Source organism: Prorops nasuta, unplaced genomic scaffold, assembly GCF_024137725.1.
Source record: "Prorops nasuta isolate Cenicafe-Biocafe unplaced genomic scaffold, Cenicafe_Pnas_1.2 PNAS00010, whole genome shotgun sequence".
NCBI lineage: Eukaryota > Metazoa > Arthropoda > Insecta > Hymenoptera > Bethylidae > Prorops > Prorops nasuta.
Window position 1 is genome coordinate 5573411 of NW_027116807.1, and position 24210 is coordinate 5597620.

The 24210-nt window shown below is 36.1% G+C and overlaps 2 protein-coding genes across 5 annotated transcripts; one reads left to right on the plus strand and one right to left on the minus strand.

Annotated features, from left to right (window-relative positions):
• The first annotated feature begins 19 nt into the window (after positions 1-19).
• On the plus strand, positions 20-3398 carry LOC136776981 (vesicular integral-membrane protein VIP36). The gene is made up of 7 exons (XM_066732953.1): positions 20-294; positions 512-627; positions 729-926; positions 989-1151; positions 1230-1396; positions 1465-1528; positions 1590-3398. Exons 1-7 carry the CDS (start codon positions 168-170, stop codon positions 1739-1741), a joined length of 987 nt encoding a protein of 328 aa, XP_066589050.1. The 5' UTR covers positions 20-167; the 3' UTR covers positions 1742-3398.
• On the minus strand, positions 1939-24058 carry LOC136776978 (wolframin-like). 4 transcript variants are annotated; one of them, XM_066732949.1, is made up of 14 exons: positions 23939-24058; positions 20318-20452; positions 19854-19993; positions 19601-19776; positions 19422-19523; positions 11900-12098; positions 11582-11829; positions 8326-8397; positions 7483-7626; positions 7342-7407; positions 6718-6738; positions 6551-6608; positions 6128-6220; positions 5927-6066 (listed from the first exon to the last, which is right to left on the minus strand). In XM_066732949.1, the coding sequence occupies exons 1-14, from the start codon at positions 23994-23996 to the stop codon at positions 6061-6063; spliced, it is 1518 nt and encodes a 505-aa protein (XP_066589046.1). In that variant the 5' UTR covers positions 23997-24058; the 3' UTR covers positions 5927-6060. The 4 variants fall into 4 exon arrangements, with proteins under 4 accessions (XP_066589045.1, XP_066589044.1, XP_066589046.1 ...); XM_066732950.1 differs by lacking the exons at positions 5927-6066; positions 6128-6220; positions 6551-6608; positions 6718-6738 and adding an exon at positions 6823-7255; XM_066732948.1 differs by lacking the exons at positions 7342-7407; positions 7483-7626; positions 8326-8397; ... (5 more) ...; positions 20318-20452; positions 23939-24058 and adding exons at positions 1939-4204; positions 4269-5470; positions 5553-5788 and having other exon boundaries at positions 5853-6066; positions 6718-6735.
• Positions 24059-24210: the final 152 nt, after the last annotated feature.

The following is a 24210-nucleotide window of genomic DNA, read 5'->3' on the forward strand; positions in this document are numbered from 1 at the left end:
CGATGCACTGTTTCGGTGAAGTGGCGTGTGGACTGTGGACTGCCGACTGGTGGTTTTCAATCTCATAACCGTCATAAACTCTGGTGTTACTTTGTAATTTTTAAAGCCGATATCGCCGATATTAACAATAAGCAAGAAAGCAAGACTGATTAAAGATTTGTGATAAAATGTACGAAAAGAAAACTGTAATAGTGTATTATTTATTAACATTAAGTGTATGTAGCATTGTCTGCGCAGAATGGAACACAAAAGATTACATGAAACGAGAATTTTCACTGATCAGGCCATATCAAGGTTAGGAGCTTTTCTGTTTTTATTTTCTTCAATATCTCATATATAACAAATTAAATTTTAAAGCAGCCTTTCCTTTGCATTTTGCAAATTTAAAAAATGTTTTTTTTAAACTAACGGTATTATCAATGTTTATTTTAAGAATTTTTGATATATTAATGTTATAAAACTTAATGCTTTTCTTTGTAATTAGTTAAAGATATACATTATTTATAATTAGGTGCTGGTATGTCTATACCTAACTGGGATTTTATGGGTAGCACAATGGTAACAAATAATTATATAAGACTAACACCAGATTTACAAAGTAAGCAAGGAGCGATATGGAGTATAATTGTAAGTATTTTGTTTTAACTACACATTAAATTTGTAGAGTATTATTAAAATAAGATTGGTCCTTAGAAAACCTTTATATAAAATAGTCTTAATCTTTCTAGCCTTGTCACGTGAGAAATTGGGAATTACAAGTACATTTTAAAGTACATGGTAAAGGAAGAGATTTATTCGGAGATGGATTAGCTATCTGGTATGCTAAAGAGAGAATGGAAGGTGGTCCTGTGTTTGGAAATAAAGACTTCTTTCAAGGATTGGCAATAATTTTGGATACTTATAGTAACCATAATGGTCCACACAATGTATGTTAATTTATGCTTTTCATACAAAAATATTATTTATCCCAAAACTGGATCAATTTCAGCATCAACATCCTTATATCTCAGCCATGATAAACAATGGGTCTTTGCATTATGATCATGACCGTGATGGAACTCATACTCAATTAGCAGGTTGCGAGGCTAAGTTTAGAAATTTGGATCATGATACTCATATAGCAGTAAGATATGAGAGAGATACGCTCACTGGTTAATATTTATAATTAATAATCTTGTCTCTTGTATCATGTTTATTTTCACCTTGATTTACCAGTTTTTTCATAATAGTTTCCACTGATATTTCTAACAAGGCTGCATGGAAAGAGTGCTTTTCTGTAAAAGGTGTTAAACTTCCAACTGGCTATCATTTTGGTGTATCAGCAACCACAGGAGATTTATCTGATAATCATGACATCTTATCAATAAGATTATTTGAATTGGATCTCGCTGACGATGTAAGTATATCAAAATTTAATGTTTTAATAGTGATAGGTATTGATTTATGAAATGTTTTGTATTTCAGCCTAAAGATCTGGAAGATAGGTCAAGCATAATTCCGTCGGCCGAGTATTATGAGTCTCCTAGAGGTATGTCGTCCTTGCCGATTAAAATTGCGTGAATTTTTTAGTAAAAATTATAATATTGCAGAACACATAGATGATGCGAAGCCAAGTACGACGAGTGGTATAAAGATTTTTCTAATGATGTTGGCCACAGCGTTAGCTTTAATTGCCATTGTTGTGATAGGAATAATGTTATATCAAAAGCACCAGGAGAATAGTCGGAAGCGCCTATATTAGGATATTCAATAGTTGTTAATTAAACAAAATGATGTCACCTATCAATTCCACTATTTATAATTTTTTAAATACTTATTAAGATAATAATCATGATTGAATTACGTGTTCCGTGCATCACCATTTTTTAAGGTGAATAAAAAGAAACCTACAAAGGATACCCCTGTGCCAGCAAGAGAGTTCAGTCAAATAATATACTATAATGGTATAAATGGGATTTTATTTTAGTTTTAAATATACATCTGTGTTATAAATTTTTCCTTAGAGGATGTTTTAAGTAACCTAACTTCTTTTGAAACAAAAGAAATATAAATGTCTTTAAATTCCAAGCTGGTAACTGCTTGAGTTTGTTTTTAAATTATTGCAGAGTTATTCTTTGCTGTCTATTGCAAGATGATGAGACGATCCCTGAACACCTTTTTTCATTACTCTCAGAAGAAAACATTATTTCAATATGAAATAAAAAAACTTTATTAATGCAGATTTTATATTTGTACATAAACGAAACAAATGCTGCAATCAATATAAGCTAAACTTAGGATAATATCAAATTGAAAGCTTTTCTTTTATATAAAAACTAAGGAAAAAGGAACCAAGTGGACTAGTAAATGATTGTTCGTAAACTAATTGTCATAATTGAAAAAATACTGTATTATAACTGTTGCCAAATATGAATAAATGTCTTTAATTACGTAGAAAAAGAATCCTTTTCCCCTAGTAATGTTTATCTAGTCACTTATCATTCATAGTTTTTTAACAAGAGAAAAAAACTTGGCACATTATAAAAGCTTTTAAAGATATCTAGATATAAAGGATTGAATATATAAAGAAGTTGGCTTTTAACAATTGAAACTAAGATGCAGTAAAATTTCTTCTAATCATTTAAATTTATCATAAATAAATTCGAACTATTCAATCTGGCGTGAATAACTGTATCTTACCGTTTTATTTAATTTTTTGTTTGTCATGATTATTTAGTTAATTCTGTCAACGAAATTAATATTTAATCGTTAATTCTGCCCGATGAAAAAAAACTAAAATTATATTTATTCGCTTTTTTTTTTTTTACATAATATAAAAATATCATTAACTTTATATTTTGTTACTGGCAGTAATATATATGAAAATAGATTATTCTGAAAATACTTCCCGAATGCATAACTTCCATTTCGCGTAAATATTTCTAAGGTTTAATTAAACCTTAAACTAACGTGCCTGAGATAACGGTAACACAATACAATAATAAAACAACACTAGTAAAATGTTGTTAAGCATATCATACTCTCTTTGTATTACAGTATAATTATTGTAAATGCCCTATATAGAGCGTGACGATTGAAAGTTTTCTTCCAATAAGAGTATTTTGAGCTGATCCTTGTAGTTTATAAAAAAAAAACTAAAATATCTTATTCCTTAATGGTAACTACTAAGTGCTTGAATATTGGGCTTTTGCAAGCCCTTGTAATTTGAAATAAATTTGATTTACATTCAGCTTGGTCATTGCGCTTTCGACCTTCCATTAACTAGTAAGCTCGACTATACTAAGCGTTCATTGTACATTTTGCTTCAGGTAATTCGTACACTAATTATTCATATATATATACATAGCTCTCATATACGAATAAAATTAAGTTTGTTCTACCTATCAGCTTATTGGCCGATGTCATGTGAGAGATCGCTTTATTTAAACATTACAATGGGATTGAGTAAGAAATTTAGAACAGTTTTTACCCCAAGACAAACCACCCTTATAATCGAACCCACGGTAATTTCATATCTATATCGTTTATACGATTTTTGATTAATAGAATGACAAACGATACATTGTACTTCTTCTAAGTCAATGTGCGGCTTCCAACCACCTAACAGAGACTCTCCTTCTCCTAAATTTACTAGACTACCGGAAAACCAAATCTTATCACTTGGATAAATGCTTAAACTGAAATTTTTAAAAGAATGATCCGCTATCAATATAATCTCTGCATTGTTTCCCCATATACCATTTTTCATTTTAACTGATACTTCAAATTCGTACTTATCCCATGCCGTTAGACTGCACTTTTGCTTTGTCTTTTGTATACTTATCAAATGTTTACAATTTTTCTTATGAATTTCACTACCCTTACTACAGGATTCTTCGTATGGCTCCCCGAATGCACAGCTTAGGGAGGATTTAACGCTTTCAGGTAGCTTATTCAAAATTGACGCTATGTTATTTGAAATAGATTTTAAACGTACACTCGTAACGTATCCTTCCCAAGAGACTGGCACTCCATCCAGCTGAGCACATCGCATTTGGACTTGGGCCTTAGATGATAATTCATCCCATGCAGGCTGATGACAATAATTCTGATATTGCTCCCAGGATAGTGCAGGCACAGTGTTATAAGTATCTATATTGGACTGTTTATAATCTATTATCATCGGCCAGGATAGAAATACTCCAGCACTGATGCCCAAGAGAAGCTATAGAAAATAATAACGAATTTAGTATAATTCATAAGGTAAATATGAGACGACTATATTATACCTGGATAATTGTGATAATCCAATTGAATCTAGATATTCTGGATCTTTTCAGATACCAGGATGTGATAAATGGTAATCCTCCTATTAGGATGGTGATCAAAATCCTCATAGCTAAATCACTCTCTGATAGATATCTGGCGATAGCAACAATTGGCAATACAATTGAAGCTAAACCAGCGATCGGCAGAAACAAAACCATACCAACAAGTGCAAGAGCTCCTCTGATTAAACCATACCAGGTTGCTCCCTGAGAACTGAATATTGCAATTTGCCACCAACTCAAAGTAACACAATGCGGTATCAAAGTACGATACGTTCCTCTCCAGTTGTCTCGTGCAGCCATTTTGGCAAATACCGCTGGTATCAGAAGATAAAATACCGCTCTGAAGTTTAAGCAAAATTCTATACTATTTCCAACAACGTACGACGCGAACGTGGGCACTCTGATATCTAAAAATCTCCAGCTCTGAGCAACTACTATGTCCGTTTCGTAAGGATATTTTGCCAACACGTGAACGCCAAAACTGAAAAGAGCTAAAAAGTCTGCAAACTTTGAAGACTCCCTTCCTACAAAATTGAAAAGCGTTAAGAACGTTAGAGCGACTGCTATGACTGTAAATTCTGATTGCGGTGTCCACTGATGAATTATTATAGGATAAATCATCTGGTTTAATAAGAGAGCAAGAAAAAAATGAGCATAAGGCTTCAAGTTGTTGCGACAAAACTGATATTCGGCCTCATCGGGATTTAAATTGCCACCTGAGTAACTAAGGAACAAGCCTGACCATACTCGAAAATTATTTAACTCTCGTTTCTTCTGTAGCATTTGACATGTTGAAGTGACCATAACAATGAAGGATAAATAATAAAAGGCCATTGGTATGAAAAGTACAAGACTCTCGGTTCCTAATAAAGAATAAAGCAGGAGCAGTAATAGAATGTATAAGTTGGAAGTGAAGAGTTTTTTCAATGGTGCAGATTTTTGACCTATCGTTCCTATGAACCAAAAGTACAAACGTTTCAACGATGCGAAAGGATGAACGAATGGTCTTTGAAGAAGAGGAATTGCATCCAGGGCTATTTGCGATGGCTCAACCATACATAAGGCTCTAGACATTATAGGGAGCATTCCTTGAGCATAACTAGATGCTGCTGATACTAGTGCAGCTTCTGTAATCTTTTCTCCTTGATAGTCTGACCAATCTGTAAGAATTGATTTAATTATCATTTGTTACAATGATCTATGATTTAAACATTTATAATTCAGTCCAATATGAACAATTACCATGATTAATGTTACTTGTTTTTTCATCTTCATTTCTTATACTCTTATTTTCATCAAGGAAACCATTTTTAGGCAATTCTCTATTTACTTCTTCATTCAATTCCTTTTCTGTGTCATTCGACGTTGAAGGAAACGATGTAGAATTTGAATCTTCTGCACTCATTAAGGGTGATGCTATATCTCTCATTCGCCTTTGTAACTGTTCAGTTGTTATAAAATCTTCCCCATTGGATAAACTTCAATTCAGAAACAAAATAAAGTAAACTCATGTCCCTACAATTCTATCAATCCATTATTTACCTCAAGAACATTTTTCTTGCTGCTGTCCTGGCCAGTTTTTCACTTTGAGGCATATCCAAGCAGGTTTTGACATCATAATAATTACGCTCTGATATTCCGCAACCATTTTTCAAACATTTATGGAGTAATTCTGTAGCTTCTAAATTTCCTTGTTCAGATGCTTTGGTTAACCAATAAACACCTAGCTCTGCATTTTCTTTGTCCACATCTAACTCTAAACACACAAACAGAAAAATAATATTTTTGGACACAAAAGGTCTGAGTAACAAACTTACCGCATTTCTCCCCAAGAAGCTGTTTAGCCATATAAACTTGAGATTCTGGAGAACCATCTTCAGCAAAGCAATATCTTTTGAGCGGCTGTCCATCTGTAAATCATAAGATATTGAATATTTATGCAGCAGAACTAATTTATAACCTACAATCTTGTATCTTATCAGCTCAGCAATGAAAATTATTAAGAAAAGCGTGGGTAATAATTTGTATGGTTACATTGTCTTATGCTAAAATTTGTATGATATGTAATAGGAAGTATCTGTCATCTGTCAAACTACAAATAAACAAATAAATTTCGAGTTTATTTGAGCATTGTTAGTATTGCTTCTGTGATTCGAGAGTATTATTATAAGACGGACTAGCAAATGAAATTCATCGTTTCGTCTTATTTTGTTTTGGAAGACTGGAGATGATTATCTTACCGCGCAGTGTCCACTGTTTTCTGCCAGTTCTACCAGAAACTGGCACAATGCCGGCCATCTCCGCAGAACAATGAGAGAAAAACGCTTAGTACTTGATCTTTTCTCTGTTACGTCACTGAAGAAAATCCAACGAGTCGAAATAGAAGATAATAATGAAAATTTTTCACCTGATACAACGGACGCCGATCCTTGAAAACCATGGAGAAGAGTTAAAATATTGGTGTGGGTGAGTGCATTCTATTTTTTTTGTTCTCTATGCTTGCGCATGCGCATTGGTCACGCTTAAGAAATTCTGTTCCCGCGCAAATCATTTACATACATCCATTACCATAAATTGCAATAAATTCCGCAATGATACGCCCAAGAGAGAAACAATATTTTTTAAAAAATAAATAAAGATTGTAAATAATCTGTTGCTCGTATTTCAGTTTGTAGGATCTCTTTATTGTATCATGTTACAAGTAACAATCGTTTTCGCATAAGAAATCAGTCTGGTAGTTGAGGTTGAAAGCTATAGTTACAGGGAATAAAAAATTCTAACCCTCTACAAAATGCGGCGTCTAATATTTGTTCCATATATTGTACTTGTCAAGCGATATAATTTTCAAGTTGGAGCCAGTGTCAATGATCTTGCATATTTGTTATTAGCAAAACCACGTTTTAGCTGGCTCCTCGTATAGTCAGAAATCGGTACGTATACCAGTACTAAGAAAATCAATGTGATATATGAAGAAATATTAGTAAAGTGATCAATATATTGATTAATGGGCAATTAATCAATGTATACTTACAAATTGTTAGGACTGATGTAAGGCGGAGGATTCGGTCTAACGTATTGGTTCCCTCGATTTGTCTCTCTGAAAAAATTTATTTGCAATTTAATGAAAGTTTGACTTGTGTTAACCTCTTGAAATTTTGAAACTGTCTGAAACCTGGAGTTTCTCAGTAAGGAATCACTGGGACTTGGTGGATGAGCCGATAAGGATCTTAAAGTTTCCCTTTCAGAGGTCCCGTATTGAACCATTTGCACTCCGTTATTTTCAATTCCCTCGACCGGTGAGGGTTCCCTCTTTCGTCTGAAAATTAAATAAAGAAAATATGGCTGATTTAATCAGGACAATATTTTTTCTTCGTAAGCCACAGCCTAGAGATAGAAATAAGAGAAGCAATGGCAGAACGGAATGCACGCAAAAACACGTTGAAATACAAAAAAGTAAAAGCTGCAAAACTGCAGAATAAAAAATAAACATTTTTGGAAAGCTCTAAATTAGCTGGCTGTAAACATTTCTATGAGATTTTATAGAGCACACACCGAGATATTAAATTAAGGACACTCAAGCGTTCAGTAGCGTATCAAAAAGGGGTATTTAAGGGGCCTGATATTTGTTTTGTTCTACAATTAAATTATTTTAATTAACCAATAACAATTTATATTATTAATTGTAATATATTATACTAAAAATCATATTAATAAGTCCAGAAAATAATTTCTTTTACAATTTCTTGCAGAGTATTGTGTACTTTATGGGAGTTTTCTCACAATACTTATAATAACTCAATTTAAATACATTTTTAAACTATTTTGTTGTAAATAATATCAATGGATGCATAATTTTTATACTAATCATTGTTCAACTAGTAAAAATTTGAAATAAATTCTGTTCAAATTTGAAATGAATCTTTAATAGAAAGTCACTTGAATATCCTTAATTTTTTGCACGGACAACAGTATTTTAGTTTTCACAGATTCGATAGCTTTGTCCGTGTTTAGGTACCTGACGATATCCTTTCGCGAGAGAAAAACGTTAAACAGTTCATGGAAGTACCGCTCTGACTCAGGATCCATCCTACAAAGAAGAATAAAATAAAATTGCTGACTAAACCAAAGCACACGAAACAATGACGAGATTAAAAAAGAACATATCCATACACAGATATAAACGTATGTGCATGACCGTTTAATGATAAGAAAATTAAGTATAAACATTAGAAAAATAAAACAATATAGATTTTTTGTTAAATGTCAGAGGAAATAATGATGACATTTAAAAAGAGCGTCTTTATAAACGTATACAAAAATAGTAATATAATTCATATTTTTTAGAAACAGATCGAAGATACTTTGTTGCAATTTATCGGTGTGTGAAAAACGTGAATTTCTCGTTTAAAGGTAGAATCATATATAAAACTGTAAAAACAAATTTTTGTTAATAGCAAAAAATAAAGTAATATTACCAGAATATTTTTTAACACTTTGACTAATTTTTATAGAAACAGAAAAATTTGTTTGAAGAGTGATTAAAATAAAAACGATGTAAAAAATGCAAACAAATCTAACGCGAAGCAGTACCGTAACTTTAAATAATTATTACAAACCAAGCTCGTAACTCTCGATTAAAACCAAACGTACTTTAATTTAAATTATGTCGTTGATTGACAAAAAATATGAAGAAAAAGTGCAAAATTAATAAAAATTCTGCAGTAACAAGAAACCAATGACGAGGTTTACAAAGAAAAATTGGCTATATTTATACATATATAAATGTAGAAGAAAAACAAAAACAGTATACTTTTTTTAGAAATCGATAGAAGGCGCGCAGTAGCAATTTATAGTTGCGTGAAAAACGTGGAGTTGTTGTTTAATGTCTGATATCATTAGTGACGCGTTCTCGTTCTAGTTTCTCCGTTAAGCGCATTGTCATTTTCCGATGACAATGGCTACATAATGCGGGCGGGCGGACCTACGACATCAGTTTCCATCCTTGAGAGATAGCGTCGTCGCGGAGCAAGGTTTTTCGCGCGATACCAATTTCACGATCGCCCTGTAAACTTCTGTTGAATGACAAATATTCGACTCTTATCCAATAAATAGCAATTCACGCTGCAATACACTGCGACATCGGTAAGCCGAGAGAAAAAAACAAACAATGCTTAATTGCGATTTTCGCGTTACATTGCGAATCTACATGATTGTCGCGAAATTTGCTGTTGCACCGGCAACAATAACACAAGATGCAAAATCTCACGTTAATCGAATGCCATGCGCGTCAGAAGCCTGCGTCTCTCCGATTTACTTAAATGTTTTCAATTTTGTTTCAGTGCCAGACACGCGACGAGCTTTACCCTCTGGAGAAAACAGCTATTTTGGTCTATTCATCCAACGAGTGTGCATAAACACCGATCAACGCAAATGTATTATGATGATATCCAATGACTCTGATGTTTCGCAAATTAAGTGCGCATTTTTCTTCTCTCTCTCTCTCCTTCTCACTCTTTTATTTTCCCTCTGTCCTTCTCACTCTTTACCATCGCAACCGTGCCTCTGCCCTTTCCACAATAATACTCTCTACGTAAATACAGTCTGTTTACAAAAATGTACGACGATTGTGCTATCGATGGCAACCAATCGGAACTGTCCAGAGAGATTTGCGAGAATCGAGAGAATATCGCTTATCGAGATACGCATCAATCGACATTAATCGAATCGATTGCATCATCGTTTCAGATATTATTCGCGTCACGCGATCTGATGATTGAACGTAAGTGGTGATGCGTTATTTTCTGCGGTCACTTACCCGCTCAATATTCAGAACGCCGTAAACTTGAAAAGCGTTGAAGAAAGGGAAAGAGAAAGAGAGAGAGGTGCAATAGTTTGAGCGAGCTAATTGGAAGAGTAACGCGAGAATCAATGAACAGAACAATTTGTGAGGAAATGAGGGATTTATGGCCGAGTAATAGCTGCCTGATGGATACGTTTGATAATCGAAAATTACACATTGGACACGCCTCCAGCGATTGGCAATTGGAAATATCGACAGAAGGATAATTAGAAGCTACGGTTCTGTTGGAACGACGGAAATGTAGAGAGTGGAAAGAGAAAAGGACGCTGGAGGCGAGTCATGGCCGACGATACGTCATCGATACATGGTACTCTCATCTCGAGCGTCTCTCTTCTTATTCCTTTCCTTTATTACGTATATACACACTTCCACACCTTCCAATTACGTTTATCGAGTATACTCGATACGCTTTGTGAATGAAACTCTGTCTCATTGTGAATTTATTGTCAAATTGTGTTGGAATGGCGGAAATGAATAAGAGAAAAGGATGCAGTAGGCGAGTCATGGCCAATGATACGTCATCGATACATAGTACTCTCATCTCTAGCGTCTCTCTTATTCCTTTCCTTATTACGTATTAACACTATCCCACACCTTCCGATTACGTTTATCAAGTATACTCGAGACACGCTTTGTGAATGAAACTCTGTCTCATTGTGAATTTATTGTCAAATTGTATTGGAATGTATAAGACAAGGCTAGGAGTTATTTGCACATTTCAGCTATTTCCTGTTAGTTATTTTAGTAAACAGCTGAAACGTAAAAAAACTGTCGAGCTCTGGAATAAGAGAAAAGAAGGATGGAGTCGAGTCATGGCTGATGATACGTCATCGATACATCGTACTCTCATCTGCAGCGTCTCTTTTTACTCCTTTCCTTATTATACATAGATACAATCCCGTACCTTCCAATTACGTTTATCGAGTATACTCAACACGCTTTGTGAATGAAACTGTGTCTCATTGTGGATTTATTGTCAAATTGTGTTGGAACGACGGAAATGAATAAGAGAAAAGGATGCTGGAGGCGAGTCATGGCCAATGATACGTCACCGATACATCACACTCTCATCTCAAGCGTCCCTCTTCTCATTCCTTTCCTTATTACATATAGACACGCTACCACACCTTCCGATTACGTTTATCAAGTATACTCGACACGCTTTGTGAATGAAACTCCGTCTCACTAGAGATTTATTACCAAAGCACGTGGTTAGCATAGCAAAATAACACGTTAAGGTCAATGAACCTTTGCATCCTACTTGAGGATTTTCCTCGCTAGTTTTAAGTTTACTCGGAAAATCACGAAACCGGGAAACTTGATAAAGTAGGCTTCGGTAGGGCGTACGTGATTTACGTCAGGTAGACCGAGTTCGAACGCTCGAAGAATATTGCAGTTCCCGAACGCTTACACTTTTTCATGCTGAAGACACAGAGCAGTGCTGAGGAATCCAGTGAGCAACAGCAGTAATAATACTGGAATGAAAACAGTCGCAGCGATTTCTTTGAAGTAACTGCGACCTGGCAGGCTGGATTTCGTCATTCTGGCCCATTGCCACTCTCGTCTTTCCAAAACTCCGGAGGATGGCAGTCCGATCATGCTTATGCTGGACCCGCGTCTCGCGCTTTCATGCTGGACGCTTTGCTGGTTCTCCTCCAACTGAAAGATGCGTTAATTATTATATAATTGTAACGAACAATTTGCAAGTTTGTAGACCAAAAAACGTTACTTGATGGGCGTCCGTTACATTGAGGAGTCTGAAGGAGCACCAATCCAGCACGAATCCAGCGCTCCTGAATAATCTTTCGACCGTTGTCCTCTTCACTCCTCTGGGACAGTAAGTCAGTTTCCAGAGAGGCTTCACCTCGGTCTGCAATTCGTTTAACTCCGTGGAGAATGCCACTGAGCTGCCCAGCTTCACGACGACCCTGTTCAATGATAAACGTGAGATATTAGCGGAACGTGTCGCATACGTGTCGCGGGGAATATTCAGTAGACGTTCAGGCAAAAACGAGTTTCTTTCGCTCGTGCAAAAGTTGATTACGCTAATTATTCCTGTCACGCTTTTGTGCAAGTCGATGGACTTTGCGATATTGCTACCGAACGTTTGATTTCTCAGAAAATATTGTTACGCTTGAATGAAATCTGTTGATACTTTTATAGACTCGATATTTCGTGGACTGATTGGAGTTTTGGAGAACTTATGGACAATCCGAATATTTATCGAAATTAAACCTTGTTTTTATTATGGAAAACTACCAGAAATCCTTGTATAAATAATATTTCAAAGATGGATCTTTAAACCCACCTGAAATAGTGAGTTAATTTTCACAGATGCCTCGTTTCAGCTATTTGCAATTCATGTATCTCTGTACTCCGTAACTTTGATAAGTATCGCGGGGAATATCCCGTAAACGCGTAAGAGTAAAAACGAGTTATTTCTTTCGATCGCACAATCGGCTATTAGGCTAATTACTCGTGCCACGTTTTTGTGCGAGTCGATGGACTTTGCGATTGTTACCGATAGCTTTCTCGAGAAAATATTGTTTGCACTGGAAGAAAATCTGTTGATCGTTAGACTCACAGTCTCATGGACTGATTAAAATTTTGCAGAATTGATGCACAATTTTATTTATTTATTTGTAAATAAATAATCGCGAAAATTAAACCTCGTTTTTAGTGGAAAATTACCAACGATCCATTTATAAATAATGTTTCAAAGGTGGATCTTTAAACTCATCTGAGATATTGAATTAATTTTCATAGATGCTTCGTTTCTGCTATTTGCAATTCATTTAGCTCTGTACTCCGTAACTTTGATAAGTATCGCGGGGAATATCCGGTAAACGCGTAAGTAAAAACGAGTTTCTGTCGCTCGCACAATCGGCTATTACGCTAATTATCGTTCGCGTCACGCTTATACAAGTCGATGGACTTTGCAAAGCTGCCGATCGCTTTCCGAAGAACTCCGAAGGAAAGAACGTTGCTCGAGTGGATCGGATAACATCGATCCAACATTTCTGAATAATTTTTCAACGATTCTCTTCAATCTCCATGCCATGATCGATATATATATATATATTTATTATTAACTTATAAATATTTAATTCGATAATAATAATTGAGAAGCTTTGGAACAAAACTAAATAAATTCATTTGTATAACAGCGATTAAATTGTACTCATTGAATTTTTTAAAAAACTTGTTAATTTATATTAAATTATTTTAACAAATTAACCGATAATCGCTACCGATACACATTTTCATATACAAAAATTGATTTATTTATTTCTTCTTAAAACTCCTTTATCATTTTAAAATATCTAGCAATCTTACAACCAATTCTGAATTCTGTAACTTATTTAAAGATGACAGTCTACCGTGTTGATAATAAAAAAGTCATATCTAAAATATTTTTATACCGCAACCTATATTTTTTATTTGTAGAAAATATATATTAATATCCGTCAGATTTTGACGTAAATAGCATTTTAACTGCCCACATTAATATTTTACACATATAAAACAATTCCGTGGTACGAACAATTTTCTAAACGTTCGATTATCTCGAAATATCATATAATTGTCACTTACGACTTCTATTCTTAACACGGCGGAATTACTCTTGATACGGCAGAACTGTCGCTATCACAAACGACCGAATTGATATGTATATACGTTTATCGTTATATTTAGCGACATTTATTGTTAACCATGCTTAACGATAGCGATAATGAAGTACGATCAATATATATATATATATATACACATGCAAGAAACTAGAGAATCCGGAATACCGTAAATCAGTTTCCAGGGAGTCTGCGCTTCGGTTTATAATTATAGTCCAGCTCCTATATACGTATCATGGGGAATATCCGTTGATACAAAACTGCGAGTTCCTCTCGCTCGCACCACGAGCATTATTGATTATCACGCCAATTACCGTTCGCGTCACGCTTATACAAGTCGATGGACTTTGCAAAGGCTACCGATCGCTTTCCGAAGAACTCTGAGAATCTTAGCGGGAACTAATCGATCGTGCGCGCTGCGGTGAGTCAGGTGTTTGCCATAAATGAGGAACTTTCGTTTTACATCGCGATATGCTCGTACACGAGTTGCGTCACCAAACGTCAGGAATTCTACCGAAAATACGCCATGGGGATTTTTCTTGCATCGATCTCACAAAAATAAGAAATAAGCCAGTGAAAATAGACAGCTTGTTCATAGCCTACCCACTTCTTTCGATTTCGTATATACACGTTGAATCAACAAACTCGTATGGATCATATTCCTCCAGTTCTCGAAGAAAAGTGTCGAAGGCTATCGAAGAGGTACTGGAAACTGTAATAAAGCTCTTAACGAGGTTACCAATTAAAGAATATACAGGAATAATTGGTATCAGTTTGTGAATCATGTATCGATAAATGTATTAATAAAAGAGCGATAAATTTATTTAAGGAGCAAGGTCGGTAGATGAATTGTCCAGGAATAGCATTGTTAGTCAGACTTCGTTGGATCTTCTTTTTATTTTGATAGTATCGTCGAGAAAATTACGGTTATCGCACGTAGAGCAATGTTATTGAGAATTTTCATTGTTTGTTTGTTTCTTGGTAGCATATGCTGTGGATGTGAATCTGTGGTGAAAGAGAGCCGAGGCGTGGAGCTGGCCCGTGTTTTCCAGAATGCGATAAGAGTTCCGTGGTTGTCCCTGAGGAACTGGCGTGTTATCGCTGGTGATGCCAGATCGTGGGCGCTCGGGCCTCCCACTATGGCTCGTAAGCCCGGAAAGCTCGTGTAGTGGGGGGTCTGAAAACCCACAGTATGGCATCAGTGGGCTTATCGCGCATGGGACGACGTTTTCCATGTTTGCGTCGATTGCAGCCTAGAACAGCATCAGCTGGACAATGTCGCGTTTATACCAGTATATGCTCGCTCGTCCTATGACATTAATTTATTGCTTGGGGAAAATCTTAACCATCTCACCATGATTATATTAAATCCACCAGGAATAAATGTATAAAAAGCAGTTGTTAAAACTGAATGTGGTAAGAGTTTACTGAATCCTTCTACGTAACTGTGAATACTCGTTTATGTAGCGTTGATTAAAAGTAAAAATAGTAGCATCTGGACAATGTTGGGTTTATGCTCGTGCTATTTTCATTAATTTAATTTTGGGGTGTACGAAGCTGGAAGTTTCTTTTTCAATTCATATTTTCCAAAGTAAATCAATACAATTTTTTTTAAATTTTATCAGGAACTCTAGAACTCTCGAAAAAAAGGATTTCCTTAAATTTTACTTCCAGCTTCACACGCTTTTTCAGTTAAATCTCAATTGCCTCGCTATTCCTATTATTACTATTATTAAGTAAGCCATAAATAAATAAATATAAAATTGCGATAGGAACTTACTGGTCCCTTTTAGGAACTAACGAGTTAACGCGCGAGGGGACCTTTCGCATCGCGTCGATACCAGGCGAAAATAGCATCAGTTGGACAATGTCGCGTTTATGCTCGTTCGCGCTATATTATTTTATTAATTTATTGCTTGCGGAAAATCTCGAGCATCCTGCCGTTGCTATATTTGTATGTGCAGCATGCTGGACGTGAATCTGCAAAGATGCGCCATAATTGTTGAATGTGATAAGAGTGCGCGGGGTCCCCGAGGAACTAACGCGTTATCGCGCGTGGGACGCCGATCGCGTTGAGGCGATTGCAGCCAAGAACGGCATCAGCTGGACAATGTAGCGTTTATGACAGTTTAAGCTCGCTCAAGCTGTTTCGTTAATTTATTGCTTGCGGAAAATTTCAGCATTTTGTTTTTTTTTATATTTTTATTGTTATTATTATTAAGCATTCCGAAAGCGAATCTATGAGAAAGAGCTGTAAAAATGTGTGTTATACACTGAGAAAAATGTTTTCATCCAATTAACAGTTATTCGTGATATCAATAACTAAATTTATTAATATCACGAATAACTGTTAATTGGATGAAAATAAATGGGAAATTTTTCTCAGTGTATGTACTTGCCGTCGAGACACTACAGCGTGTCTTCGTTAAATTCTATAAAAGAGTACGCACTCCCTAAGGAACTGACGTATTAACGCAAAAAAGCGTTTTTGTTTACGTTGAGTTTAATTATAAACAAAAACAATATCAGCTGGACGATGTCACACGTTTGGAAATTAAAAACTCTTTTGCACTATTTTGTTAATTTATTGTTTATGGAAAATTTAAACGTTTTGCTTTTTTAAATATTTTTCTTATTATTATTATTATAAGTATACCAAAACTGAATGTATGAAAAAAAGTAAAAATTTATCTTATAAGTACTTGCCATCGAAATACTTAGTGTGTCTTCATTAAATTCTATAAAAGCTTACAGAGTCCCTAAGAAAATGGCGTATTAATGCAAAAAAGCGTAATTGTCCACGTTGTATTAAATTATAAACAAAAACAACATCAGCTGGACAATTTCACGTTTATGACAGTTTGAAAGCTCGTTTCAACCATTTAACGAATTTATTGTTTATCGAGCATCTCAATATTTATTTTGATTATTATTATTATAAAGAATAATTGTAAGAATTAAATGCGATAAGAGCGCGCAGGGTCCACTAGAAACTGACGCGTTATCGCGCGTGGGACGCTCTTCGGATTGCGTTGATTAGAGACAGGAACGGCATCAGCTGAACAATGTCGCGTTTATGCCAGTTTATCTTTGTTCGCTCGCGCTATTCCATTAACTCATTGCGTACGAAAAATCTCAACCATTTGGCCATTATTATTCATAAATCACTGACAAATATTTCCATGCACAAAAATCAGTCTATCCTATCAGGTACGAGCTATCCATATTTCTTTTTCTCTTATCATTATCATCGCACACTGTGACATTTATCATTTTTCAAAAATTTTCCACGTTTAGAGATTCTAATTTAAAAATTTTAGAATTAATTTTCTTTCTCTCTCTATTTATATATGTTTTTTGTTATTTCCAATATTTCTGTCTAATATCTCACTCGCCCTCAATCACGGAGCTCCTCTTTTTCTTTCTCAAGCAAACTTTGTCTTGCGTGGAATTCAAACCAAGTGTGCGTCTTGTGGTTGTAAAATGTCTATGCGGTCTGGGGTTTTAAGATGAAGCGCCGTGTGCCGGATACTTGGAGTAATTCAAATTCCCCATTCTAAATTCACAGGAAAATGTGACCGAGAAGGATGGAATAGGAGATAAGAGTCCAATGGTCTCTCGTTCTATATACTATTAAATTTTAAATACTGTTTTTGCAACGAGGAAGCATTATCAGTATTATTAATTAAACAGCTATATAGGTGAACGTTACTCGAGCTTTAGTTTTTTTTATGTATATAATTAGTATAGATTTTTTTAAGTTTTAAATATAGTTTCTCTAAAGAGAGGATATAATTAGTAATATTAATTAAAGAGATATAGGTAAATTCTATTCGAACTTTAGTTTCGATTAATTAGCACTGAAAAAATTCCACGATGAACGTACATTGTATATATATATATATGTGTGTGTGTTTGAAGCTGTGAAAAGGTTAAGAGAATATAGACCGACTGCATCCATTATTTGCAGTGTGTGGTTCTTGAGAATAAAAATGAAGGAGCGATATGCGACCAAGCTCCACTCAGAGTTGTTTGAGTGAGAGAATCCACGTTAAATGAACATAGAATTCTATCTATAATATTTACAGTTTTCCGTCCCTGAAAATTAAAATAATAGAATTGTTGAAAATCTGAATAAAAAAAAAGTTGCAGGTTAATGAATAATTATAATTATTGGGATAATTAGTCAAAGTTGATACCGAGTAAATATAAGCACTCGTATTAAAGAAATATAAAATTCTATTTATATTAATTACAGTAAATAACTCATGAAAATAAAAATGAAAAATGCAACGTGCACTCGTATTAAAAAAAATTTAAATCTTCTGGGAATAAAAAGAAGAGAGCTGATAAAAACGAAAACAAAAGAAAAACCTGGAAAATGACAAATAATTGTAATTATTGGAACGATTGGTCAAAGCTGATAAAGAGTAACAAAGCAATTCGTATATTAAAGAAATATAAAATTATATCTATAAATCATTTAAAGTGTATAATTCCTGAGAATAAAATGAGAAATACAGTATGGATTCGAGTTAAAAGAAAATACGAGTCTTCTGGGAAGAAACACAAGAGAACTGATAAAAATCAGAAGAAAAAAAAACCGTAGAGAATGACGAGTAATTTTAATTATTAGAACGATCGTTCCAAGTTGATACCGAGGCTCGTGCTAAAAGAATAGAATTGCTTATCTGCGTGAATTGCGCGTTGAAGGTAAAAAGGCGCGCGCAAGCAAGAGAGCGTTAGTCAATAAAATCTCAATGGAAAGTGTTCGTAGTACGTAGAAAGTTTATTCTCTGATAGCGTGAATAACGTTTATACCGTCACTCTGTAAATGATAAAGTTACGAGGGACTAGCAGTGTGTAACTTTAAACGTTAAACTATTCTGCGACACGTAACACGCTTTGTTCCATTTTGTCTGCGCGCACATAAATATTTTCTTAAAAATATGGTACAAAAATACCCTACGTTTGAGAATAGAAATAATTAGCAAATCATGCAAACGTAAATTTATCCGTCTTTGTCCCTGACCTTGCATTGCAATAATAGCTCGATAAATTATCGGAAATTTTGCCACGTGCGCCCTCGAGTCCATCAGAGACGAGTTTCTTTCCCCATTCTCCCAGGCTAGCCTCTGCTCTCACGATTGTGACGAGATCTTGGCGAAAGCCGCTCGCATTTGCTTATCGAGCTCTATAATTGCGCAAATGGTGCAACGAGCGTCTTTTCGTCATCGGCCTTTTGCAGACTTGCTTTTATCCTGGCCACTCTGCCAATCGTTACGATTTCCTGCCAATTAATAAATAACGACTGGGAGTGATAAGCGATAGGAAGTGGCAATTATAGAATCTCAAAGAAAATACAAAAACACGTAGGAAACGCGTCACGATTCTGTTTTCCGTTTGCTTTGATGATTGTACGTCAATGATAGCGAACAGTCATGATTTTTCCCACCAGCCTAGCTCTTCGACTTCGTTTGGTACCGCTGTGGACGCTTCTTTTGCAGCAACGATGATTCGGAACGTTCCCGACACGTTCGAGGAACGTTTACGGCACCATATGTCATTTTACATACACCCACGTCAATTTTCTTTCCTCGTCATCCTCCGACGTAAACTCACCCCTCAGCCTCGCTCGGTTTCAAGGGCAACCTGGCGCCAAGGTCCGTGGCAGAAGCCAAGAACGTCACGTACAAGTCACTCGCCTCCTTCCACAATTCTCTCCTGGTGAACAAAATTTGTCCCTTGTTTATCAGCGAACATTTAGCAGTTGTTTAAATAACTACAGTGGATTTATTTACTTAAATATATCAATGAGACTCTCGGTTCGATTCCAATCGAACATATCCTCCACGTTGAGGTAATCGATCTTAATTTGAACCTCGAACTTCGTCAGGTTCTCCTTCTCCTTCACGATCATGTCCAAAATTCTGTACCTTGTTTCGTAAGTATTCTTGTTGAGACTGACAATTTCCAACTATTAGAAACAAATACAGTCGATTATAAAATAATAATAAATATCTGTGATCAACCCCTTTGTCCATACAAATTTACCTGGAAATTTTGTTGATCCCTCGGAGGCGAACCGTACAAGAATCCACAATGGTCCCTCTTACTATAAGTGTAGTGTATCCAAGAAGGAAGATCCGGAGCATTTTTCAACGACGGCATGTAAGAGTACTGGTCGTAACGAGCTGAAAAAAATGAATTTTATCGAGTTAAAATTTGAGTCGAAACTCTGTATAGAAAATATGTTACGGATTTTCGGCCGAGTGAGATTTTAGTCAGGTCAGTTCGGTTCGGCTTTCTAATCCAACGACATTTTTCAGAAACTCGAGATAGCAATGCGCAACCTGTTGGTCGGCTGCCAAAGTCGCGTTGTAACGACTTTTTCCAGTTACGTGGGTGTCGAAAGTCTGGCACTCGCGTGTCGAGTTTGCGGATTAGGATAATCGTTACGTTTCGCCTACGTAACGTTTGTTATTTGGACAAAGTCGCTGATTAATAAAAAATTTTACCATCGGCAGTCCAGTCGAACATCTCTGGCTTGATGGGAATGACGAAGACCTTCGTTGTGAGGATGCTTTTAGCTTTTGCCAAGGCCACGATGGCCAAGAACAATAACACGCTCGACTGCACGGTCGTTTTCATCGCTGCAAAAAAAAAAGACAACTTGTAATATAGCCAAGGTTTCATTAAGCATCCGTCACTGGAATAAGCTAGAGTCCCTCTTGGTCTAAAATTACAAATCTTTCGCTATTCTTCCTCCATTAGCTTTTTCAACATCCACGCGATATTCACCCTCGTGCCAGTTTTTATCTCGACGACTATGACGAGAATTGAAAAGCTTGGCAATCGCTTCGTGGGTTTTACTCTGCAGCTACTTTCTAAAATCACTCGAGCAAGGAATTTTGAGGCGAGAGAGATTACTCGAGTCGATTAATTCATATAGGAACGCTCGGAATTCGATTGGAGAACAAGAGAACCTCTTATCTTAACTACGCAATATTTATCAACGCTCAAAATTTGATCGATCACTCCTGATAACTACGAGACAACAACTTTGTTTATGTTTATATCTGCGAGGCGCCAACTGATTTTCCCTTTTGATTCTACTTTGTTGTTTAAATTGATTATTGTACCTGCGCCATCGCTACAAGGTGAACGATGCAGACGAGGTGCTTGGTAGGTTTTTGCGAAAGATTATTTACGGGTATTTTGGCGCTGGGCAAATATTTTCAAGGAAATTGTTGATAGATAAACAATGTAATCTAATCTAAAGCGGCGCCTTTCGCAGGAACATGACTTTATAGATGTATCAATGATCCAAACGAAAGAGTAATAAAGATGCTACAAGAAAAATCACGATAATTTATTCATAAATATTTAAAGACTATTTATTACAAGCTTTTCTTATAAGGTTGTTACAGACGTTTATAGTCATTTGTAATATATTATAATAAATAGAACTTTTTAAAATTCAAATCTGGATCATAAGCGCTTGCCTATTTTCGACCGATGCACGACAGACAATTCCTCGTAGCTATCACGATCATTGCTGTTTTCTACAATCCAATAATTTTCATTAAGGAAATTTTGTAATTGTAGCTGTGCTCTTGGAATGAAACCTCCTAGAAAATTATACACTTTTTTTTTTTAAAGTGTAGAAAGTGCAATGTAACAGGGCGAATAGGGCATATGATGTTACGTAGAGATTGTACGTAATCCACTATTGGTCCGTATTACAATATTTACACTTCCCTATTTGCTTATTCTAGGCGCGTTCCAGTTTTAATTTTGCAAAGTTCAAAGATAGCGGACAGTGTGAACAGCTGATCTGTGCCGGTGCGAGTTCGACACTATCATTCGCATAAATGCAAAGCGTGCTTGCCCTGATGTAATAAAACGTAGTGAAATATCAAATGACGCAAACAATGTGAACCGAGTGTGCAAGAGGTAACATGGTTCCTATGAGAATTTTTGTCACAATATTGTGTATTGTTGAATGAATAAAGCTTATTTTATAGTTCTCCATGACATACTAATAATAAAGCAATACAGTCGAAGACTCCATCTTTCCGTACACATTTAATATCTTACAGAAGAAGCTTTCTTTAAAAAAAAACTATTAACTGATAAACAGAAAAGTTGAAACTTTATTAGTTATAAAGTGGCTTAAATTCCTTTGACAAAATTTTCCAGTTGTTTAATGTGTTATTGATCGGATGCAACTCGGAAAATTGGTACATTGTTGTTTCGTTTGATACAAGAGTGACGTAACCTCAAAACCGTTACGTAGGGAAGTGTATGCTTAAGCGAAGAAAGAAATGCTTTCGGAGTTTGGTGGTGTTCCAGGGGGACTCCTTGGAAGGCGTGAGTTTCCGGTGGACGCGATAAACTAACTGGATCGACGACGACGAAGGCCAAAAGTCGAAAAAACGAACGAACGAACGAACGTTGGCAAAGTCTGGGAACTGTGGAAGGCTCGCTGCGCGAGTACTCACTTTACATTAGTGTCGACGAGACGCTTTGCAAGAGTATTCGTTGTAAACAAAGCTCGTGCCAAACGCAGTGGGAGGCCGAAAATAGAGTGGCCGTTGTCGTCGCTACAGTCGTCTCGTCGACTGTCCGTCGTAGACAGCAGGCGTCGATTTAGCAAATTTCACAGTCTCGAATATCGACGAATCCCGGCAATTCGAGCCGCTTCCCGACTCGCTCCTCTCTTTCCTGACACTTGCTTCGGTGTTTTCCAAAGACACGAGGTGAGCAAATATTGCACGGTTCACGTAACTCGACCACAATTCTGGTGATACCTCGTCGTTTGGTACGAGGTCTTTTCTTGGTTAGGCGATTCTCCTGCGATTCTCTCTCTCGAAGCTTTTACATAGACCATTTCATGTCTACCCAATATATCCCACGCGAAAAACTCTTTTCTTAACGATGGGTTATGTCCGATGGGGTTTTGCCAAAAAGCTCGTCCCCATTATAAATAGAGCGGTATAAGTGCGCGCGCGCTCCTCTCGTCCTTCTGACGCGCAGCTGGAACACAACTTCCGACAAGCAGAACAGGTCCGTATAAACATGGGGATCATCCTTGCTCCGGAGAACAAGATTTATCATTTCTGCATATCTGACCAATTTCGAATCGTTATTAATTTATGGATTTTATTGAACTTGATGGATAGAAAGATATAAATAGAGAGCAGTGCATTAGAGGTTAGGTGTTTACGATTTGTCGTTAGCCCGTATTAGGCATTTAAGCGTAACTAGCTGAAAGTAAATAAGCATTGAGCGCTAAAAGGAAAGAAATTTTTACGTCATGTTAAGCTGGGGAGTAGGAGGGTTATGGAAATTCAGTCGACCATCGCACGGTCTTTCAGGCTAACACGTAGGTGTTGTCACCATTCTAAAAATTATATCTTTAGTCTCACTTATCTTTTAAGGCTAACACGAATGTCTACTTACCAAGCTTTATTATCGCTATTTATTTCGCATTATTCACTATGTATACCGTCTCGTTTCTTATTAATTTTTCTCCCGGTTCTATTAATTCAACAACAATCGGTCTTTACCACATCTTTACCTTTAGCAATGTCTAGTAAATGAGACAAATCAGTTTTATATTCATCTCTCTCTCTCTCTCTCTCTCTCTCTTCCTAGATTTAATATGAGACTTTTGCCACTGTTCGGAATTCCTAGTCAAAGGCATCATTGTTCAAATTCATAAGACCATGAAGTAGAACAATGATACAGCATAACGTTTGTAATTTCATCAATACCTCAAGTAAATCTCTCCTTGTATAGGTAGCAATTTTTACTACTATAAGGAGTAACATTTTTTTCAAATGAAATATTTTAAGAATTTGAATTTCATAGAATTAGTGAGAGTTTTAGAGAAAGAGGAGGAGAAAGAGAGGGAGAGAGAGAGAGAGTAATAGGATGAATGTTAGGAATGGGACATAATATGGTATATAAATATATATGGTAGAATGACTGTATAGGCGACGATAGGAAAATTAAAATTCCGAGAAGATTGAAGAAGTCTAGGGTGCTGTGAGACTGAGCAAAGTACGGCCCTGCCTATTGACGTCCACAAAGTAGGCGTGGTTTGGTTGAGGCCGGTAGAGGGATATATTTACCGCACACACAAGTTTTCTCTCGTGCGGGGCCTCGCGTTATTCGATTAATAATGTGCATTTGCAGTGAGAGGTTTGATGCAAGTGAGGATCCGAGCGTCGTGGCCACTCCTCGGTAGAGGGGCTGATTCCATCAGGACCCACCACGGCCTTGGAAAAGCACCCCTAGTTTTACACACTTTGGAATCCCGAGGATCCGACAAAGTCCGGAAAATTCACTCCGGCTTCGTTCAGTGCAGTGCGCGACGCTTCTTTTTCTTCTTTTTGGATTTTTC